Source organism: Lissotriton helveticus, chromosome 9, assembly GCF_964261635.1.
Source record: "Lissotriton helveticus chromosome 9, aLisHel1.1, whole genome shotgun sequence".
Classification (NCBI taxonomy): domain Eukaryota; kingdom Metazoa; phylum Chordata; class Amphibia; order Caudata; family Salamandridae; genus Lissotriton; species Lissotriton helveticus.
In genome coordinates, this window is record NC_136070.1 from 587,977,527 (window position 1) to 587,996,479 (window position 18,953).

Genomic DNA, 18,953 nt, shown 5'->3' on the forward strand with positions numbered 1-18,953 from the left:
CGGCAAGCATATAAAGGATTACATTTTTGTTTTAATGGAATCATTCAGTTTCTTTTTCAAATATATTTTTAGTAAACACCACAGGATGTCCAGTAGACCTCTGTCAGCATATACCCTCTTGAAATCTATCTTCAGTTAAATACCACAGCACATTGAGATGATGTATCCATGGAGATCTAAAGATACATTTCATGGTTAAGAACTAAATCACCTCAAATTCAGTTGCACGGTTCCTGGCTAATATTACTGTGATCCTATGCTGGGATGTACACGAATCATTGAGATTATTGATTCAGTATGCAAGGAATAATCACATCCTTTAAAGAGACAAAGTGAGTAGAAACGGAGACTTATTTTTGGAAAACATACAATTTCTCATCATCTAATTAGTGCCTGAGCGGAGATGTCAGATTTAGCAGCTAGCATATTTGCTCATAGGGTGTATTTTAGAAGATACCTTTGGTCCAGGATTAAAGGAGAAGGCTCAACGAGGATTGCTGATTTGTTCTCAGTGGCACTGTATTGTTATCTCCCCTTCTGATGTCTGGGTCTATGTAGGAAAGTGGCCCTTTCTGCATGGTTAGCCCCCACTTTTTGCCTGAGATGTGATGCAACTCAACTTGATGTGACCTGGGTCCCTGCCAATCAGGTTCCAAGTGCCTGTGTTCTTTTGTAAAACTGTACCTTTGTACCCACAATTGGCACATCTCTAGCCACAGGTAAGCCCCTTGTAAAAGGTACCATGGGTACGGAGGGCAATGTGACCAGGGAAGACCTCTAGTGGCTGCAGCACATATTGTGCCACCCTTAGGGGACCTGCACCTTAACACCAATGTACTGCCATTGCAGGCTGCGTGCTTTGGTGCAGAGAAACGTGAAGAGTCGACATGACACATATCCCTGTGTGCCATACCTGCTATACCTATGGCCTATGTAAGGTCCCGCTCCGGCAGGGTGCACTAAACCACAGGTAAGGCTACAGTTGCATGAGCACTGTACCCCTACAGTGTCTAAGTCGATTCTTAGGCATTGTAAGTGCAGTAAAGACATATAGAGTATATGTTCTGGTAGTTGGTAGCAAACTTCTCAGCACATTAAACCCACACTGATTCCAGGGTGGCATTTAATGGAAAATGAACTTAGAGGGCATCTGGCATAATTGGGGGTGAACCCACTCTATGGGAGGGACCCCTGTAACGCTCCTAAATTTAGTATTTAGGGGCAACCCTTTCGAGGAAGAAAGAAGAAGGACCGAAGAGCTGTGCTGACCCAGGAAGAAGAGGACACCAACTGCTTTGGCCCCATCCCTACTAGCGTGACTCGACCCAAACTGCCTACAGCGGAAACCCTGGTGTGTCCAGCAGCCCCCCAGAACCCGAGAGACCTGCCCTGGACACTGTCTTCTGCCAGCATCAGATTTGCTCGACCAAGACTCCAGCACAGAACCCAGACCTAGGTGGCTCCGTGGTTCTACACTCGATGCCCACGGCCTGACTTCGAGGGGCCCAACTCCACAAGAAGGCCTCCCCAGTGATCCTGATCTGGTGGACATCGACCTACCTCAAACTTCAAGCTGATGCTTGCAGCCTCTATCTGAAGAGTTCCCCCAAACGCGACCAGAGATGGAAAGAAGAGGCGACGTCAAAACACACCCCTCCACCCGACGGCCTTGGGTGGCCCAACCGATGGTGTCCAGGCATTCCCGAGAACCCAACTTGCCTCTCCTGCCAGTGGTCACCTTCAGGAAGCCTCTCTGCCTGAGCCTGCAACCTTTTCTTCGAACCGGAGATCTCTATTGAAAACCACAGGGTCCCCAACATCTTCTTGGCGCTTTGCATCCGGCTGCCTCTGTGCCACTGGTGGTGCAGCTCCAGTGCTGATTGTTGGCCCCTGCAGTTCTGATCTTAAACCCCGTAGCTTTGCTCAAAACCCGAGTGGCCTGCTCGTAAGCAGTCCCTGACCGAAGGCCCCCTTAGCCCAATTGACTAACATTGGGCCCCTGCACTCTGCACCAGTGCCACTGGTGGTGCAATTTGAGTGCCTACCTAGATATTGGAGAACCTTGGTTCTAACCCCCAAAAGCTATTCTTGCAGGTCGTTAACTTACCTGCAAACCGATAACCTTCTTTTTCCCTTAGGGACCAATGTTGTGATTTGTGTTCCTAAAAATGCTCTGTCGAGCTGAACTTTTGTATTTAAAACAAAATATCTTTGCTTTAAACTCAAAAGTGTAGTATGTACCTGTCAGTGGTAAACTCCAGTGTGTGATATCTAGGCATATCACCTCCAATACTCAAAGTAACTGAAAATTAATCCAAAACTAATCAAAAGTAATTTCTATGTAGTCTAAACTATTTTAAAAGCAAATACAAACCTGTAACGTTTCCAATTCTACTCCCAATTGCATTTCCTTGTAATTGGTCTGGATTCTGTCTCTGAGTGCGTGGCATCAGCCTTGATTGAGTGAATACAATAAATGCTTAACACACCCTCCTGATAAGCCTAACTGCTCGACCACACTACCACAAATAGAGCTGTTAGTGTTTGTCTAATTTAGCCTCTGATATACCTCTACGGATCCAATGGACTCTGTGCACACTATACCTTACTTTGGTATAGTATATACAGAGCCAGCTTCCTAAAGTCTTCAACACAAAAATCGTACTCAGTGGTTGATCATCCATTAGAAGTAACTAATGCGTTTTAAGTTCCTTGAATGGTGACCACATCATTATAGGGACTCACTGTTGATGCTACAGTGGTTTTGAGGACAAAGTAGATATTGAGTAGTAGTCCCCTATGTGCTTACACACACAAATCAGTTACAATTCCTAATTCCCCATTATATTCATGGGAGATGCATCAAACATTGCTGAGGGTAATATGTAACAAATCATTAGATGCTGGAGAAGAAGAAGAATTCTCCAGATCTCAGATAAACCTCCAGACAGTTTTTCCTTTAAGGTTGGAGCAATTTTATTACATCATGTATGTTGTAGAAAGTGTAATAGTGAAGGATGTTATAGAGAAAGTTCATCCTCAGGAATATGTCATTGGGTGCCACTTAAAAGACCAAGGGGCTTTTAACGATGTCGGGCGGAAAGCCTCCTCCCGACAGACGGAATGTCCTCCCCTAGGTTGGAGCCCTTCCGGCCAACTCGGTTGGTTTACATTCCGACAGCCCGATTACGATGTACGCGGTCGGAATGTAAACTGCGTGGTCATTCCGAATCGGTTCCGAGCGACTCACTGAGTTTTATAGTCGGTCGGAACCACATCATACACTCCTATGGATATTGTTTTCGCTCTCGGGAATACGATGTCAATTTCCAACAGCCTTTCCACATCTGCCTGTCTGACGCGAAAAGGTTGTCGGAAAGTGACTTTGGGGGCCTTGGCAGGTCCCCTTAAGCCCCGCGGCCTACAGTTGATGGCCGAGGGGGTACCTAAGCCCTGTAAAGCCCTGCACTGTGTGAAAGGCATGTGGGGTGCCTGCAACAGGGTGCAGGGTTTTCCGCAAACACCCCATTTCCCCATAGGAGCCTGTGTTACGGCCGGTTGTTGGGCGGAACACGAGCTCTAATAGGGAACGATGGGACTCCGACCGAAAACCGAACAGTGTACGAATTTTGTTGCGTGCACTGCATCCCCAAATGCGATGCAGTGGGCGTAAGAAATTCCTTTTATTTATTTATATGTTTACTAACCTGTAAACCTCCGTAATCCATAGATTACTACCCCCCCACCCTGCCCCTCCGCCTCCCCACGTCACCGCCCGGCGGGTACTCCCACTACCGACCGCGGCTGATATTTAGGTGTAAAATCACCAATGCAGTCAGAAAATGTTGTATTAAGTTGTCAAATTAGAAGCTGAAGCTGTGAATCAGTATGACATCAGATAAAGCTGATCGCACACCAAGGTGCTAATCCCCCTTGCTGCACATTAGCAGGAGTGCGATATCACGTCTAAACATTAAGCGGCACATTCACCCTTGGTGCAGTATCAGCAGGAATGTGTAAACACATTTATTTCTAGAACTACATTTCGGTGCAAAATCCCCATAAGCCTCCACAGGAGTGTGCAAACACTTTTAAGATCGCAAATGTTCCTTCATTGTCGCTCATGAACATTTAACTTCAGCACGCACCCATGCCATTTAGTGTGTTGTGGTCTGGTGGTGAACTAACACATCTAAAGGGGAATAACTAATGCTGAGACTGAAAAACTGGGGAAATAACCATTACAACGCATCATTACAATGCACTACCTTTACAACGCAGCTGTTACAACGCAACTGCCTTTACATCGCATGCCATTACAACGCGTGTCACTACAACGCATGCCATTACAATGCATACCATTACAACGCATGCCATTACAACGCATTGTATGGTAAGTAATGGAGATTTTTAAGTTTTAAGGTAGGTATGGGTTTTGGGGTACATGGGAATAATAATTTTAACCCCTACACTATCCAACACTTTCCCTACTGTTGCACTCATTGGAGTAGGAATAGTAATTTTTACCCCTACACTATCCAACACTTACCCTACTATTGCACTCACAGGAGTGGGAATAGTAATTTTTACCCCTCCACTATCAACACTCACCCCGCTGTTACCCTAAAAGTATTATGTGTTGTAATGGTATGCGTTGTAATGGTAGTTTTAAAAAATGCGTTGTAATGGCATGTGTTGTAAAATCATGCGATGTAATGGTATTTGCGATGTAAATACCGCGTTGTAAAGGCATGCGTTGTAATTGTTTGCGTTGTAACATCATATATTCCACAAACTGCTTTGGCCTGATCTAAAATGTGAATTACTCTTTCTTGAAGCAGTGGCTGAAGGAGGCTGACCCAAAGGTACATATAGTGGGAGAGGGCTGGCTAAAAATCTCCCTTTGTATTTTTCCGTGTTGATGACCGGAGCCCTGGTAGATAGATACATCGATCTAGAGACAGAGTTGGAAACTCAATATTGTAATGACATGTGAATGCTACTAAGCAGGGACGTAGTTACAGGGCGCTTGTTGGGATGGGTGACCTATGTTAATGTTTGCCCTCGATCCCCCAAAAGGTCTGCCAAAAGGCATGGCTTTGTAGGTATAGATGTGGTACTTCTAATTAACTGCTTTGTTCTTTTTCAAACATATCCAGCAGGGTATAAATTCAGCATGTATGCTAAAACACCAAAACTAATTCTGCATTCTGATATACTTTCACAATAACCAACAATTCTCATCTATTGTGAAAATAAACAAATAGTGCATCATTTCTGCAAAAGAAAAATGTTTGACCACTATGGTTAATATAAACGTTTTCAGAATATTTCTATGATAGCATAGTAACGTTTCTGCAAAAATGTAATTTGTGCAAAGATTAACTGTTTGTTTGCAGCGTGCCGGCTCGTTCTTCTTAAGTTGCAACCTGATCCAGTACATATCCATATTTCCGTGTAACTTTCCTTTTCTGTATTATGTATAGGGCGCACTGCTCTGGTATTCGCTGCAGTGTACATTTAACAAGATGCACTGTTCGCAGACCTGGTTGATGTGCACCGGTCCTGGGGTTTGGTTTGCGCATTAGTGGGCAGACCGGCTGTTTGAAGCAGCCAGACCTGGGGCCTGCCTTTAAATAGGGCACCGTGATACCCTAGCATGTGGGTGAAGTCAGTAGCTTATCTACCCTCTAGTCTAGGGGATGGATGGGGGAGCAAGTGATGCCTTCTCACTCTTTTAATGAGTTGTCCTTGTGCGATGCACTCACTGTGTTGGACCACTTTGTGGCGCACAGTCATAACGCCCTCGAAGCTCTTTACCTGTACGCTCACGTCTGTAATACTTCATGGGTGCAGAGGCAACGAGTTCCCTCATTGTATAGGGGCGTGGTAAAATGTTCCCTCATTTTCGTGCTGCCACACCCTGATGCAAATGAGGGAACACCTCCTAGAGATTGTACTGTTGCACATGCATCACAGGTGCAATCTGTATTACAGAAGGGGCTGTTTAATTGTTTGTAGTCACTTTTGTGATAATTACCCCAGGGGTGCAGAAAGCGTGTACATAGATCCCAGATTTCTCTTCCTTTGCCATATCAGTCCTCAGGTTCCTTCCATTCTTCACATGTCCCCTACTTCCATTTCTTTTTTTGCCCTGCTGGTGTTTTCAGTCAGCATTATGGACACTGGTACTGAGACAAAGACATAGAGGCAGTGATATTAGATCATTATTGCCACAACACTGTGACAGAGATACTAGCAGTAGGATTGGGGCACTGACATTGGGCCACTAACATAGGGCATTGACTGTGGCATTACTACAGGAGACTTGGTAAATGTACGCTTACACTAATACAAGGATAACTCAAGGATAATATGTTATACATGTGCGCACGTGGACTCTGACACTGCTTCATTAATAGAGGCACTCTGACAGAACTACATTCGGACAATGACACTTGAACCGTTGAGATGCACACCTAAAGTCTGCTGTTGACACGGAAATTCTGACATAGTGACCCTGGAACAGGGAAATGGCACAGAGATATTGACAGAGGGACACTGCCCTAGGCACTAAAATGTGTTAATTGATGTGGTCACACTGACTTTTCAAAAGCATATTGTACTCAGGGAGACAATGACACTTGGAAACTTACATAGTAATAAAGACTTTGGCACAAGAGGAATTACATGGGTAAATTGTAACTGGAATATTGACAATGATACAGGGACAGTGAGAAGTAAAGAATTGGCTTTTGAACTCAAATACTAGGGCACTGAACACTGAGGCTCAGTCATATGGGAGCCCTGGAACTCTGAAAGTAACCTTACCCTGAGACACACAGGCACCCCTCAATATAAAGCAAAAGGGTAAATTTCGAGATGCTGCACATGAACAGGCCATCTACAATGTCAGCAGAGGATTCGAGGTTAGCACTGTTGTTGCAATCCATATATATTGCATGCAAGGAGGATTTCTTAGCTGACCCCATTCCGTCACCGTACCTGCTCCAAGACTAGATGCAACCCCTTGCGAAACCCAGGTATCTTGATGCTTCCACTGAAGTGTTCACAGTAATGCGTACTAATACATTCATGAATAATTCCCATACATCATTAGTAATTACAGAGAACTGGCACTTTTATCTCATCATGTGGGGGAAGCTGAAACCATTACTCCCATCACTCACTAACGGAAAAGGAAAAGATTCAGGTTGCAAACTGGGAGGACCCTATCCTTGGAGTGTCATACACTTTTATCCTTCAGTCTTCAAGAGAGCAAAGAATGCAAGAGTTACTGGACAAGAGTAGAAAAGAAAGTAATGAAAGTACGGCTATCCAGAAAGTGGGAGTCTTCAAGAATTCAAGCTCCCTCAAACCCCACAGTGTCAAAATTAGTCTGATGAGGAAATAACAATGACTGTTGCTGGTAGTTCCACATCTGTTGTAAGTAGTCAGGTCACAGGTGTAGAAGCAAATGGTGGAAGTCTTCTGGTAGTCTGCTTTTTCCCTTCCTTTGAAGATTTGTTGACTTTGGTTGAGCTCCAGAAGAAGGATTTGAAAGAGTACAGGGGGAGCTAGGAGTTAGATTACTATCAAGTGGCCATTTCCCAAACGATACCAACCACCCTAACGCAGTCTAAATCACATTTACATGAAGACCAATGAGGCCCCTCATCCTTCTAATGCAAACGTTCTGGTAAAAAGGTAATCAAATGGAAAATTTGCCTACAATTGTAGTAATGTATCCACAATTTCAGACACAGAAAGTATTTTGATATTCAATGCTTTTCTGGCTCAGTAACGGCCAGGACAGTGAGCATTTAGCTATAAAAGCTATATGTTGTAGAGTGGGAATCAGCAACTGGTTGCATAGTTGTTGATAGTTGTGGCCCAGGAAATATATTGGAAACCATGAAGAGTAACAAACAACAGGCAAGCAAAAGCTCGTACTTGAGACTCGTTCTTGATTAATAGGAAGAACAGACTTTCTTCCACCCTACACAAGAAGTTATTCTTCCCACATCTTGGGTAATTTCCTTCTATCTATGAGCACATCCACGTTTTGGCTTAATGCAAGATCACGGAGAGACCATTTAGGATAATTGTTGGCCCTTTTCGTTCCCTTCAATCTCTTTACAAATATATGGACTCATTTTCTCAACCTTTCAACTTTTTATTCTATCTCTTTACTCTTAGTTAACTTTTTTTTGGTTTGTAGTTTTTTTCTGGTGTGTCTGTATATTGTTTTCTAATGCATGGAGGACTTTTGGCCAAATCATGTTTTTAGTAAATGTGCAAGTTACACAGTGACAAGAGATTTTTCGGTTTGGGGCCCAACCCGAGAAACAGTCTTCCACTTTATCTCCAGAAGGAATATTCTCTCCTTTTGGAAACTCTTAAAGATGAGATTTATGTCAATCCCACTTTTCCCCTAACCTTTGCAGTATTGTGTCTTGGTTCATACATAGTTTAATAATAACTTAATCAATTAATTAACAAAAAATATTTAACTGAGACAGAGTGACATGACAAAGGGACACCGCTAACTGAATGATGACGCTAGAGCACTGTACCTTGATGGTGGTATACTGAGGAGACTAAACTAGGGAACAGAGTTGTTAAGAAACGGACAAGGACACATGGGAACATAAGCACAAAGATATGTAGCGACATTTAGACAGTGACACTGCATAAATTAGAAGTGAGCATTGGAATATAGGGGCAATGACACAGGGACATGTAAACTAGGTCGCAAAGGTGAGACCATGCACATTTTGAGACCACAGACACTGGGTCACCATGGATCCAAGAAAGTGAACATCAGCACTAAAAAAGGTTATGGCCTCGGCCTGCTGTTACATAACAATGAGTTAAAGCAGCCCTTAGATCAAGAGGTAATATCAATGGCAGATGTTACACTTTAAAAATGCTACCTAGCCTTTCTTCTCATGGGGAAGAAAACTAAAGTTACTGAAAAGAGAGAGAAGTGACTGTGCACCATGCATTGTGGAAGCAAACGCAGTTGTACACATCTTCTACAGTTAGATCAGACAAGTAAGACAGCAATGTCATGGATCCTGATGCTCCACCTGTATTCCACCACAGCTGCCGACAAGCCAAATGTCATGGGTGTCAAATACAGCTAGTCCAGTTTTTAACCAACGGGCCTCAAATATTTGTAAATTATAGGCCAAGCGTATAGCGAGGAAAGTGAAGCTGGAAAGTTCCAGAATCAAAGTACTAACATTTCTCACCAATGGAAGCAACACTGATCTTATACGTCTACTTATACGTATACTACAAGCAAGTAAATTAGGTGCAACCACAGGCAGCTTCTCCTAAAGCCACTGGTTGTCCTTTGGCAACCAGGATAATGACCTTGGTAAATGCAGGAACCAGACATAATCAAGGCTCTGTCTACTTTCTCTGTTTTCTCCTCTTTGCCCTTATCCACGCTCAACAGAAGCAAACGGTAGTCTGTTATTGGCTAATGGTGGAACAATGGGTTTAGTTTGTAATTTCATCTGGAAGTCAGGGTACTTGATGTAACTTCTGCTACCCTGTCATTTGATTAATAAGAGTATGGAAGCTATCCTAAAAGGTGCTTGTGCTATTACTGAAAAGTATATCTGTGCTATTGAGGAGCATAGCTACAGCCCATGAAAAGCACAGTATTCCAGTTAAGATGTGTTGGTCCTGTCCATTAAATGTACAGAAACCAGCTTAAAAATCCCTGAATTGAGTGGATTGGTGTTTTCCGACCCCCTGCTCAAAATCCTGTTTAAGCAGGGTTATGAATTCCGAGTTGAGTGTTATTTAATCCCCCCTATTCAATTTCGACTGCGGAAAAGTATACTGTGTTTACCGTACCATGAGGTTTTTAGTGCGTTAAACACCACGATCCCCATATTATTCCCCCGAACTCTCAGAATAAACACAATTTATTGCTCCCGATAAATAACATACCCTGGGGTATATTTATTTATGGGGTGTGATAAATAGGACCTTGATTTTGACGAACTTGGAATTAGGGCCCTAGTAGCAGATTTAGTTATATTTCTGAGTACTTTTCAAAGTGAGCTTCGCAGCCCAGCTGAATTAAAGTGGTTCTATTAATGCAATGTTTAGAAGCAATGCAGACCTATATATCACCACAGTCTATGAAATGTATGGAAACACTGCTAAAGCGTTGGTCCTATCCATTTAAGTATGGTAGTCATAATGAGAACTAATACTAATGTTATGTTGGTAAAAGTCCTTTCTAGTTTTAACTAATTCTTCAACCCCAGTGTGCTTCAAAGCATACGAGTGTCTATTCATTTTAAGCAGATAATCTATGTGGTGAAATAACAGCAATATTTTTAAAGGAATGGATTGTTTCATTTAATGTCTTAAAATATTGTATTCCTAATTTAACACAATTCTACATAGGAATTCCTCTCACAACCCTCTGCCTAAAAGAACGCATTTATGTTGTCATTCCTTGGGGTCATGCTCCCACACAAATATAATCCAGGCTACGAGTCTGCTACCAAGAAACCTAATTTTCATTATGGAACCCTGTTGGGGTCAAGCTTTCAAAGGTGTGTTCACTGAGTTTTAAGATCTGTACACCGATAGCTCTTTTTCTCTACGAAATCATCAGACAGACATTGCTGGAAATTCTATTTATATTGTTATGAGACCTATACGGCGTTGCTTCAGCCATATTAAAATAATGTATGCTTACTGTCCTTCCTTGTTCTTTTAGATTTTTTAAAAATGTATCTGCTTTGCTGCCTAGTTGCACTTTCACCCCTCGTCCAGAGTTGTTTTGTCCCTTAACTTACATTTCCAGATAAGAGTAAATGGGAAAGTGTTTCAAAACTAAGGTTCAAGCACGGAGACGTGTGTCTCTCTCCTTTCCCGTATATTTGCACCATGTATGTGGAAAGCAACTCATTTCAGCAAAACGTATGCCTCGGTAAGTTAAGGAACTATTCAGCTATTGAAACTGTTGAACCTTTTTGTGCCATAGAGGATAAGGATGATGTGTGTTTGTAATACATTTGTTCCTCTGTTTCTTTGCCGAACCTTAGCATTTTTTGAGAAACAAATCAAAACTTCTAGATGATTTGATTATCAAACGCACCACCACTTTTGATGCATACATTTCTGTGAATCCAAGGAATGTGCCTTACTTCAGACTAGCTCCTACATTTCAAGAAGTAAACAATACCTCCTCATGCAAAATGTGTGTGGATATGGACTTATATTATTCCTAGGTACATATCCTTTTTTTGTTTGAGTACCCTAATCAATATTTGATTTATTTATAAAGCTCACTTCAGGGACTGAACATCACCCAGTCATGTAGAGAATCATGCCTAGGCCAACATTTTCAGAAAGGCCGCTATCCATTGCTTTTCTAACAGTGGCTAAGGAGTGTTTTTCTCTCTACTGAAGCAGAAGATGGCACCACAGTTGTTGGCCCAGCAAAAAAATGCTATTACCTACAGGACCTGCTGTTAGTTCTAGGAACTATTCTCAGGGATAAATTCACTGAATTTAAGGATTAGCGAGCAGTTTTGAAGGATTTCATGAGCTAGCTAATCAAGTGCTGAGGAATGTAGTCATATGTGAGTTAAGGAAAGGATTGTGAACCTCCCGAGTTAAGCTTAGCAGGCAGGTGATGTGGAGACTTTCGTATGTGACAATCTTTGTCTAATTTTTGCAGGCCTTTAAACTACCTGAACGGTGACATATTGGACAAGCGGAAGTCATGCCAGGTTAAAGTCAGGGTGACCTCCAAAGAGGTACTGACATAATATAGTTTCGGGTTGATTAGGGCTTTAACAACTATTGGGTGCAGGTTTGCCGGAAGGGAATGGAGGACGCTACATAGTTAATATAATTTAAAGTAACAGTCTCTAACTGTGTTATTAATATGTGTAGCAAAGGTCATATGAGTATATGAATCATATACATACCTGAAGTGACAGCAAGATTTTTATGGTGTCTAAATATTTGATTGTTACACCTAACCAGACACGAGAACAAGGATTATGATCAGAGTGGAATGGGGATGCTTGGGATCTAGAATCATCCCCTAAATGTTCCCTTCAATCAGGATAAACTAATTTGCTCCTAGGCAGGATGCTCTCTGAATCAGGTAAGAATATTCGACAAATGAGCCAATGAGAGTCTTGTATTTGCAAACTAGGTAAATACACAGAACATTTGAATATCATAAATGTTTGCTGCTTTCAGTCTGCTATTTTTTTCACTTTTATTAAAGTGCTAGTGAAGTCAATAATACTTTCCCTTACTGATGGAAGAATGGGGTTTGGTGACACAATAGACAAGAAGCGGGATTTACTAAATGTGTACATGACAAATGCATGACGACAGACATGAGAACATGAGACTTCGGCTATTCACTGAATGATCTGATATCTGTCTCTGAGTGCAGATGACAAAGACAAGACTTTCAGAAGGAAGAGCCTTGATTGTGCAGATAATTTCCACCTTGTGATTTTTTACCTGAACAGGTGCCTTGTATGATAGTAACGGCCAAAATGTTGTCATTCTTTGGATAGTTATATTGGGTTGTGCCTTGTACGACCCTGATAACCAGACTGAAAGTTTTACATTCAGTTGTTTGATGGGCATCCTAAGTGGGAATTTCAATTCTCCCAGGATGTGATATAATTTTTGAAGGCCAAGCATGAATTTTTGGCAAGCTCTGAATTTGGTTTGAAATCGGTGGCAAACCTCTTTAGAGTTTGTTCATAGTTTTTGCCGGGTGACTACTGTTTGAGCTATTGCAATCAGTGTGGGTCACAGTGTGTGGGTGTGGGTGTGTGTGTGTGTGTGTGTGTGTGTGAGGGCTATTACATGGATGAGGGAAATTCAGGAATGGGGTTGCTGATGGGGAAATATTCCACAGAGGTACAAAACACATTATTGGTTATGTTGTGAACTTACATGTTAAATGATAATTCTGAGTTGAAATTCTGGGTGATAAGAGCACACAAGGATTGAAGCCAAATTGAGTCATGGGCCCCCAGATTTTCAGACCCAATGAGCTGGATCTCTGCTTTGTGGTGTTCCAAACAAATGCAGATTAGCCATTGTGAGAAAGTAGATCATTAGATGAAGTGGATGGTAGTCCACTACAAGTGATAATGTTACTATTCTTGTTAGGTCTTTTAAAGGTTTCAGTAATTTACAACTGAACACAACCCCTAGTAGCTATGGCTTAACTTAACAAATTGTATAAAGCATTTGAAAGTACTGAACAGTTAAAAAGTTAAAAACACAAACACATGAAAATAAAAGGACTATAAAAAGTCTGCTCCCATTTATAAAAATAGACAATATTTTGATTAACAAAATGACACACAAATAACAAAATCCTAAAAAGGGGAACTGGATTTGTTAGAGTTGTAAATAAAAATAACACCAAAGAGCGTTAAGCGCTAACTGTGGTCATCTGGTTGTGCTTGACCGGTACCTAGGCACTAATTAAGGTTGACCACGATGGAGTGCGGGTCGGATATAGAGACCAGATTCTTCCTGGTCAGAAGTTTTACCTTCTTACTTAGTCTCTGAAATGGAAGTTAAAAATCTTCACTGGGGCCAGGCAGCAGTGGTGCCGAGACAGGTTCCACGAGGCCAGATACCTTTCTGGTGAAGTCCCGGTGAAGCAGCTTGGTGGGAAATCTCTAAGCCGAAAAAATGTAAAACTTGCAGGGTCCAGGGTAGGTCTAATTGGCCCTTCGAGCATATTGGGCTTCTTACAGCTTTTGTGTCCCTGTAGCTTACCAAGAGGGCATCCAAATGACCATTGGCACTTCTTTGTCCTAGGTAAAAGTGGGAGCAGGTCAAGCCTTGGGTTTCTCGGTGCCGGTCTCAACAGCAGGTGCAAACCTTCTGCAGCCTTGCATGACCCTAACGTAATCCTCCTTACCCCATGCTAAACACCTCCCATTTTGTCACTCCCGCTGGTCCATCCCACGTTTGCTAATAAAAGATATGCTTTTAGAGTGCAGAGATCTCCGTTCAAGTGGCAGAGATATCCTCACAGAAAAGATAGGAATGGGGGAGACAGAGGTCCCTACACTTAGGGTTGTGAAATGTATTTTGTACTATGTGAGCAGTACTACTGTAGTACTGCTTCACATATCACCAAATACAATTTGTGAATCTGGCCAAGTATGTTTTTGTACTATGTGAGTAGTACTACTGTAGCTCTGTTTCACATACTACAAAATACAGTTTGTGAATCTGGCCCTGTATGCTTTTGTACTAAATTTAAATCGTACTACTGTAATACTGCTTTACATACTACAAAATACAATTTGTGAATCTGGCCCTGTAAGTTTTGTTACTATGTTAGTAGTTTGTACAACTGTAGTTCTGCTTCACATACTACAAAATACAGTTTGTGAATCTGGCCCTGTATGTTTATGTACGCTTTATTAAGAATTAATGCCCTGATCTAGTGCAGAATATATAAATAAATGTTGTAACAAAAATAAGCATAATGGTTCAAATTGAATTGTCGATAAAACAATGTATGAAAAAACTGCAACATATTATACGGTGTTCATTAAATCAAGCATTGATTGATGGAATCAATCCATGGTAAAAACTCCTCTCTTTCTAGTCACTAGCTAAAGTAATTCAGCACCCAAGTTCCTGCATGTTTTCCTCGAATGGTCTTGCACACTTACCTTTGTATAATAAAGATGTTGATCAATTTGCTATTGTGCACCAGGTCATTTTGTCTCTAGTATTGCATTCTGTACTATGAAACTCAGATAAGAATGGCAATGCCAACCTGTGGTTTTCAGTTTAACATGTCTACAGCAAACAACATGTTCCTAGGAAAATCTGAAGGTGTCTCTTTGCTAAAATGCTTTAGCATCAGCCTTAAATACTCTTTTCTTATTATTAAGGAAATGTCAGACCTCGTTACTAGTGATGTAAAATGCACAATTTAGCATGTACATTCTGATAAACTAAATGCAATGAGGGGCACATAGCAGAAAATGTAAAGCGTCTGACACTGGGATCCTGCACATATGTGGTCCTATTGTACGTTTTATGAATTTCAAGTGCCTACCCATGGTGAAGAACTAGGATCACAATGAATTAACTTTTCCTTTTTATATTTACCACATACTTAGCTAATGTGTGTTTCTTCCGTAATATCTTCCTACCTGCCTTAAAGTTTGTCACAATTTACCTACAATTCGAAAAATCAGCAATGTGATGTTTCTTGTGTTATTCTTGTGAACAGTGGTGATTTCTCAATTTATTGAGGGGACCAATAAACTTTCTTGAAACATGTTTTGTTGTATTAGTGAGTACTGTCTGACAACTTAACATTTATTTTAGAAATATGTTGGACGAAAGCTCGTTTCTTGATCTGACAGAAGACAATTTTGGAAGCATGAAAGGTTTGACAAGATATGTTAGCGTTAGTTTTGGGAGGCCAAATAGATTTTCAGATTTTGGATCTAATTTTTTTCATGCATGGTGTTACCTCAAGCAATACATTTTTTTATTTTATAAACCTATACTTCCATAGCTCTTACATATTTTTTTTACTACATCAATATATTGAATACAATTCCTTTCTTATTCTTAGTTTCTCCCAATTTGGAGCCCAAAGCATGGGCAGTAGCTGTACCCCCTTATATTTAGGTAATCTATCACAATACGCAGTTCTAATTGTTATGCATATTAGGCACGCTACAAGCTTTGGCTTTTTCTTTTTTAGGTGGATTCAACTTTTTCTTTCTGTCTCTCCTTCCTGAAAGGAGAGACGGAAAGAAAATGTTGAAAGAATTGTTTTCTGTTCGTATTAAATATTGATTGCAGATGTACCTTCCTCTGCTGCACATGCCGTTTATTACAGACTTCAAGTAGTGCATAGCATATGTGTTTCGCTATTCTCTGTAGCTTTCCCGCTCAAGGCCTGCATCTTCTATTTGGTTAATAACACCTTGGGAGTTCTTCTTTTGCAAGGGATGCATCAAGCATTACTGTAAAGCCTTGTTTGCCAGTGATCATCATTGGGTACTTTAAAGAGCTGTAACAAATCTACCAATAGTTTTCGAGTGCATAGACAAGATAAACACTTGAAGGATGGATAAGAATCCGTTTCCTACAAGGTTGAGGGATCAGAAGTCTCATGTACAGATATGGGGATTGCATTTCATAATTGGGTTTTATGGTAAAAACTAGATCTGCAACCAGTCTGTGAGTCCTTATATAACTATGTTTTCCTGGAAGATATTTTCCCAGGAATGTAAGGTATGATAGTTGTAAGTAATTGGGGTTTTACCTGCAAAGGATGTGTAGCCTTCAGAAGAAATAAAGCTGCTATTGTCTTTTTACTGGGAACCAAGTACTCCATTGTAACGCTTCATTCTCTCAGGGTAGTGACACGGATATCTCAGTGCCTATTCAGGGGAGGTGGTTTGGTCTAATAACCCCAGTTCAATGATCCATAATAACAACACTCAATACATTATTGTCCAGTCCAGTGATACTGAAAGTACGGCTCGGGACGCATACGGCCCTCCTGACTATTACATGCGCCCCCCCCGGCCAACAGCAGCAGTGGGCTGCTGTTTACTCGACTCAGTACTAAGATTGAGAAATACATTAAATAAACAGGCAAGCCTTTATTTAAAGGGTAATTGAAGTTAAAGAAAGGAAGTAACTAGGTTATTCTGCACTGCCTAACCTGAGAAACTTCGTTGACTTTAAAGACATCTTGCAGCAAAAGTGTAAAAATATACGGTCTCTTCAAAGTTCAAAAGTGTATTTCAATAACATGCAGAACCGTTTCACCTTAGTACATCACATTATACCAGTCCATTTAAAAGCTGTTTTTCTTTAAAGCAATAGTTTCCTAACATACACTTACAAACATTCATTCTCCCCCCCCCCCCACCCTGACAGTATTGTCAATAGTGAACTAAGAAGCAAGTCAGTTTTTAAGTGCACTCTTAGACTGGGTTTCTATTATTCATGAAAAAATATAGCTTATTAAATCAAACACAAGAGAAGGTTTTGTACAATGCGCAACCAGAAGTCATGTACTTCGATGTCCTTTTATATATGATAAGGAAGAAAAAGGGAAAGGGAAATTAAACAATTGCCTAAGATCATACAGTTTGGTAAAGTGGGGAAGCCGGGATTAATCCCAGGTTTTCTGGTTTCACATTGTGCAGTTCAACCACCGGATGTGTATGCTTTGCTTACCCTACACGCACCTTACTGGCACCGCCCCCCCGCCCCCCCCCCCAGGTCCCCACCGCACCAACCACCACCCTGCTGACATCAATGCGGCCCTAGGTTGCATCACAGACAAAACCTTTTGGTCCTTGGGAAAATGTCAGTACTTTCACTTTTAAAATGAGACATACTTTTATTACCGACATAATACTAAATACTCTTCCACCACAAGATCAGGACACTCTACGACAATTTCGATGACCAAGACCAAAGCACCGACCCAACACCGTCCACCAGCGACTCCACCCAGCCAGCCCTCCTCACCTCGACCCCTGTCACCACAGAAGACACTACAAAGACTATGAAGACCATCCACGCTGGAGCACCCACTGACCCCTGCCCATTGCACATCTTCCACAGAGCCGTCTCCGCCCCGGAACTACGACGTACAATCAGCTGCATCCTCAAAACAAGTACGTTCCCCAATGACTGGTAACCCGCCAAAGTCAACCCCCTCCTCAAAAAGTCCTCCGCAGACCCGATGGACCTCAAGAACCACAGGCCCATCTGTCTCCTTCCCTTTGCCGCCAAAGTCACAGAGAAAATCGTCGTAAACACCCAGCTAACGCTCTTCATTGAATCTAACAACATCTTCGACTCATCCAATTCTGAATTCTGCAGCAACCACAGCACCGAGACCGCCCTCCTAGCCGCCACCGACGACATCCGCACACCCCTTGATCAAGGCCACACTGCAGCCCTCATCCTACTAGACCTCTCAGCATCTTTCAACATCGTCTCCCACCGCACACTAGCCACCAGACTCTGCGACTCCAGCATACAGGGAACCGCCTTAGGCTGGATCTGCTGCTTCCTCTCTGGCAAAACCCAACAAATATTACTCCTGCCCTTCCTCTCTGAACCCACAGAGATCAGATACGGAGTACCGCCAGGATCCTCCCTCAGCCCACGCTCTTCAATATCAACATGGCCCCCTTCGTAACCATCGTCAGAAAACATGGACTCAGCATAGTATTCTATGCTGACGACACCCAGCTCCTCCTCTCCCTCACCAAGGAACCCAACACCACCAGGCACAGTTTCCAGGAAGGAATGAGTGACGTTGCATCCTGGATGAGCAGTAGCTGCCTGAAGCTCAACTCGGAGAAAACGGAAGTCCTCGTCCTCAGATCCACCCACACCGCGTGGCCCCCCACCCTTGGAAACCCTCCCACTCCCAAGGACCAAGCACGCAACCTCAGCATCATATTCAACTCCTCCCTCACCATGAACCGATAGATCAATGCCGTATCCTCCACATGTTTCAACACACTCCACATACTCCACAACACCTTCAAATGGATCCCACCTCCCCGAATCCAAGAAGACCATCGCCCACGCACTCATCACCAGCAGGCTGGACTACAGGAATGCCTTCTACGCCGGAGTCAACAAATCTCTCCTTCACAACCTTCAGACAATCCAGAACGCCGCATCCAGACTCGTCCTCCGCATCCCATGACACAACCACATTGCCCAAACCCTCCGAGACCTCCACTGGCTCCCCATCAGAAAAAGAGCGACTTTTAAGCTGCTCATAAACGCCTATAAAGCCCTCCATAACCCCGGACCCTAATAGCTCAACAAAAGAATCTCCTTCCACGCCCCCAAGAGAAACCTCCACTCCATCGACCTAGCCCTGGACAAAATCCCTC

General features: G+C 42.3%; 1 protein-coding gene across 8 annotated transcripts in view; it reads left to right on the plus strand.

Annotated features, from left to right (window-relative positions):
* MAJIN (membrane anchored junction protein) overlaps positions 1-18,953 on the plus strand; it is an 801,090-nt gene that overhangs the window by 229,236 nt on the left and 552,901 nt on the right. For 7 of the 8 annotated variants that reach the window (XM_078660571.1, XM_078660573.1, XM_078660568.1 and 4 more), the window contains one exon: positions 10,841-10,966. The exons of the other annotated variant lie outside the window; for it this stretch is intronic. In XM_078660571.1, coding sequence (XP_078516697.1) covers positions 10,841-10,966 — 126 coding nt within the window. The remainder of the gene's footprint in view (positions 1-10,840; positions 10,967-18,953) is intronic. 8 annotated transcript variants of the gene reach the window in all.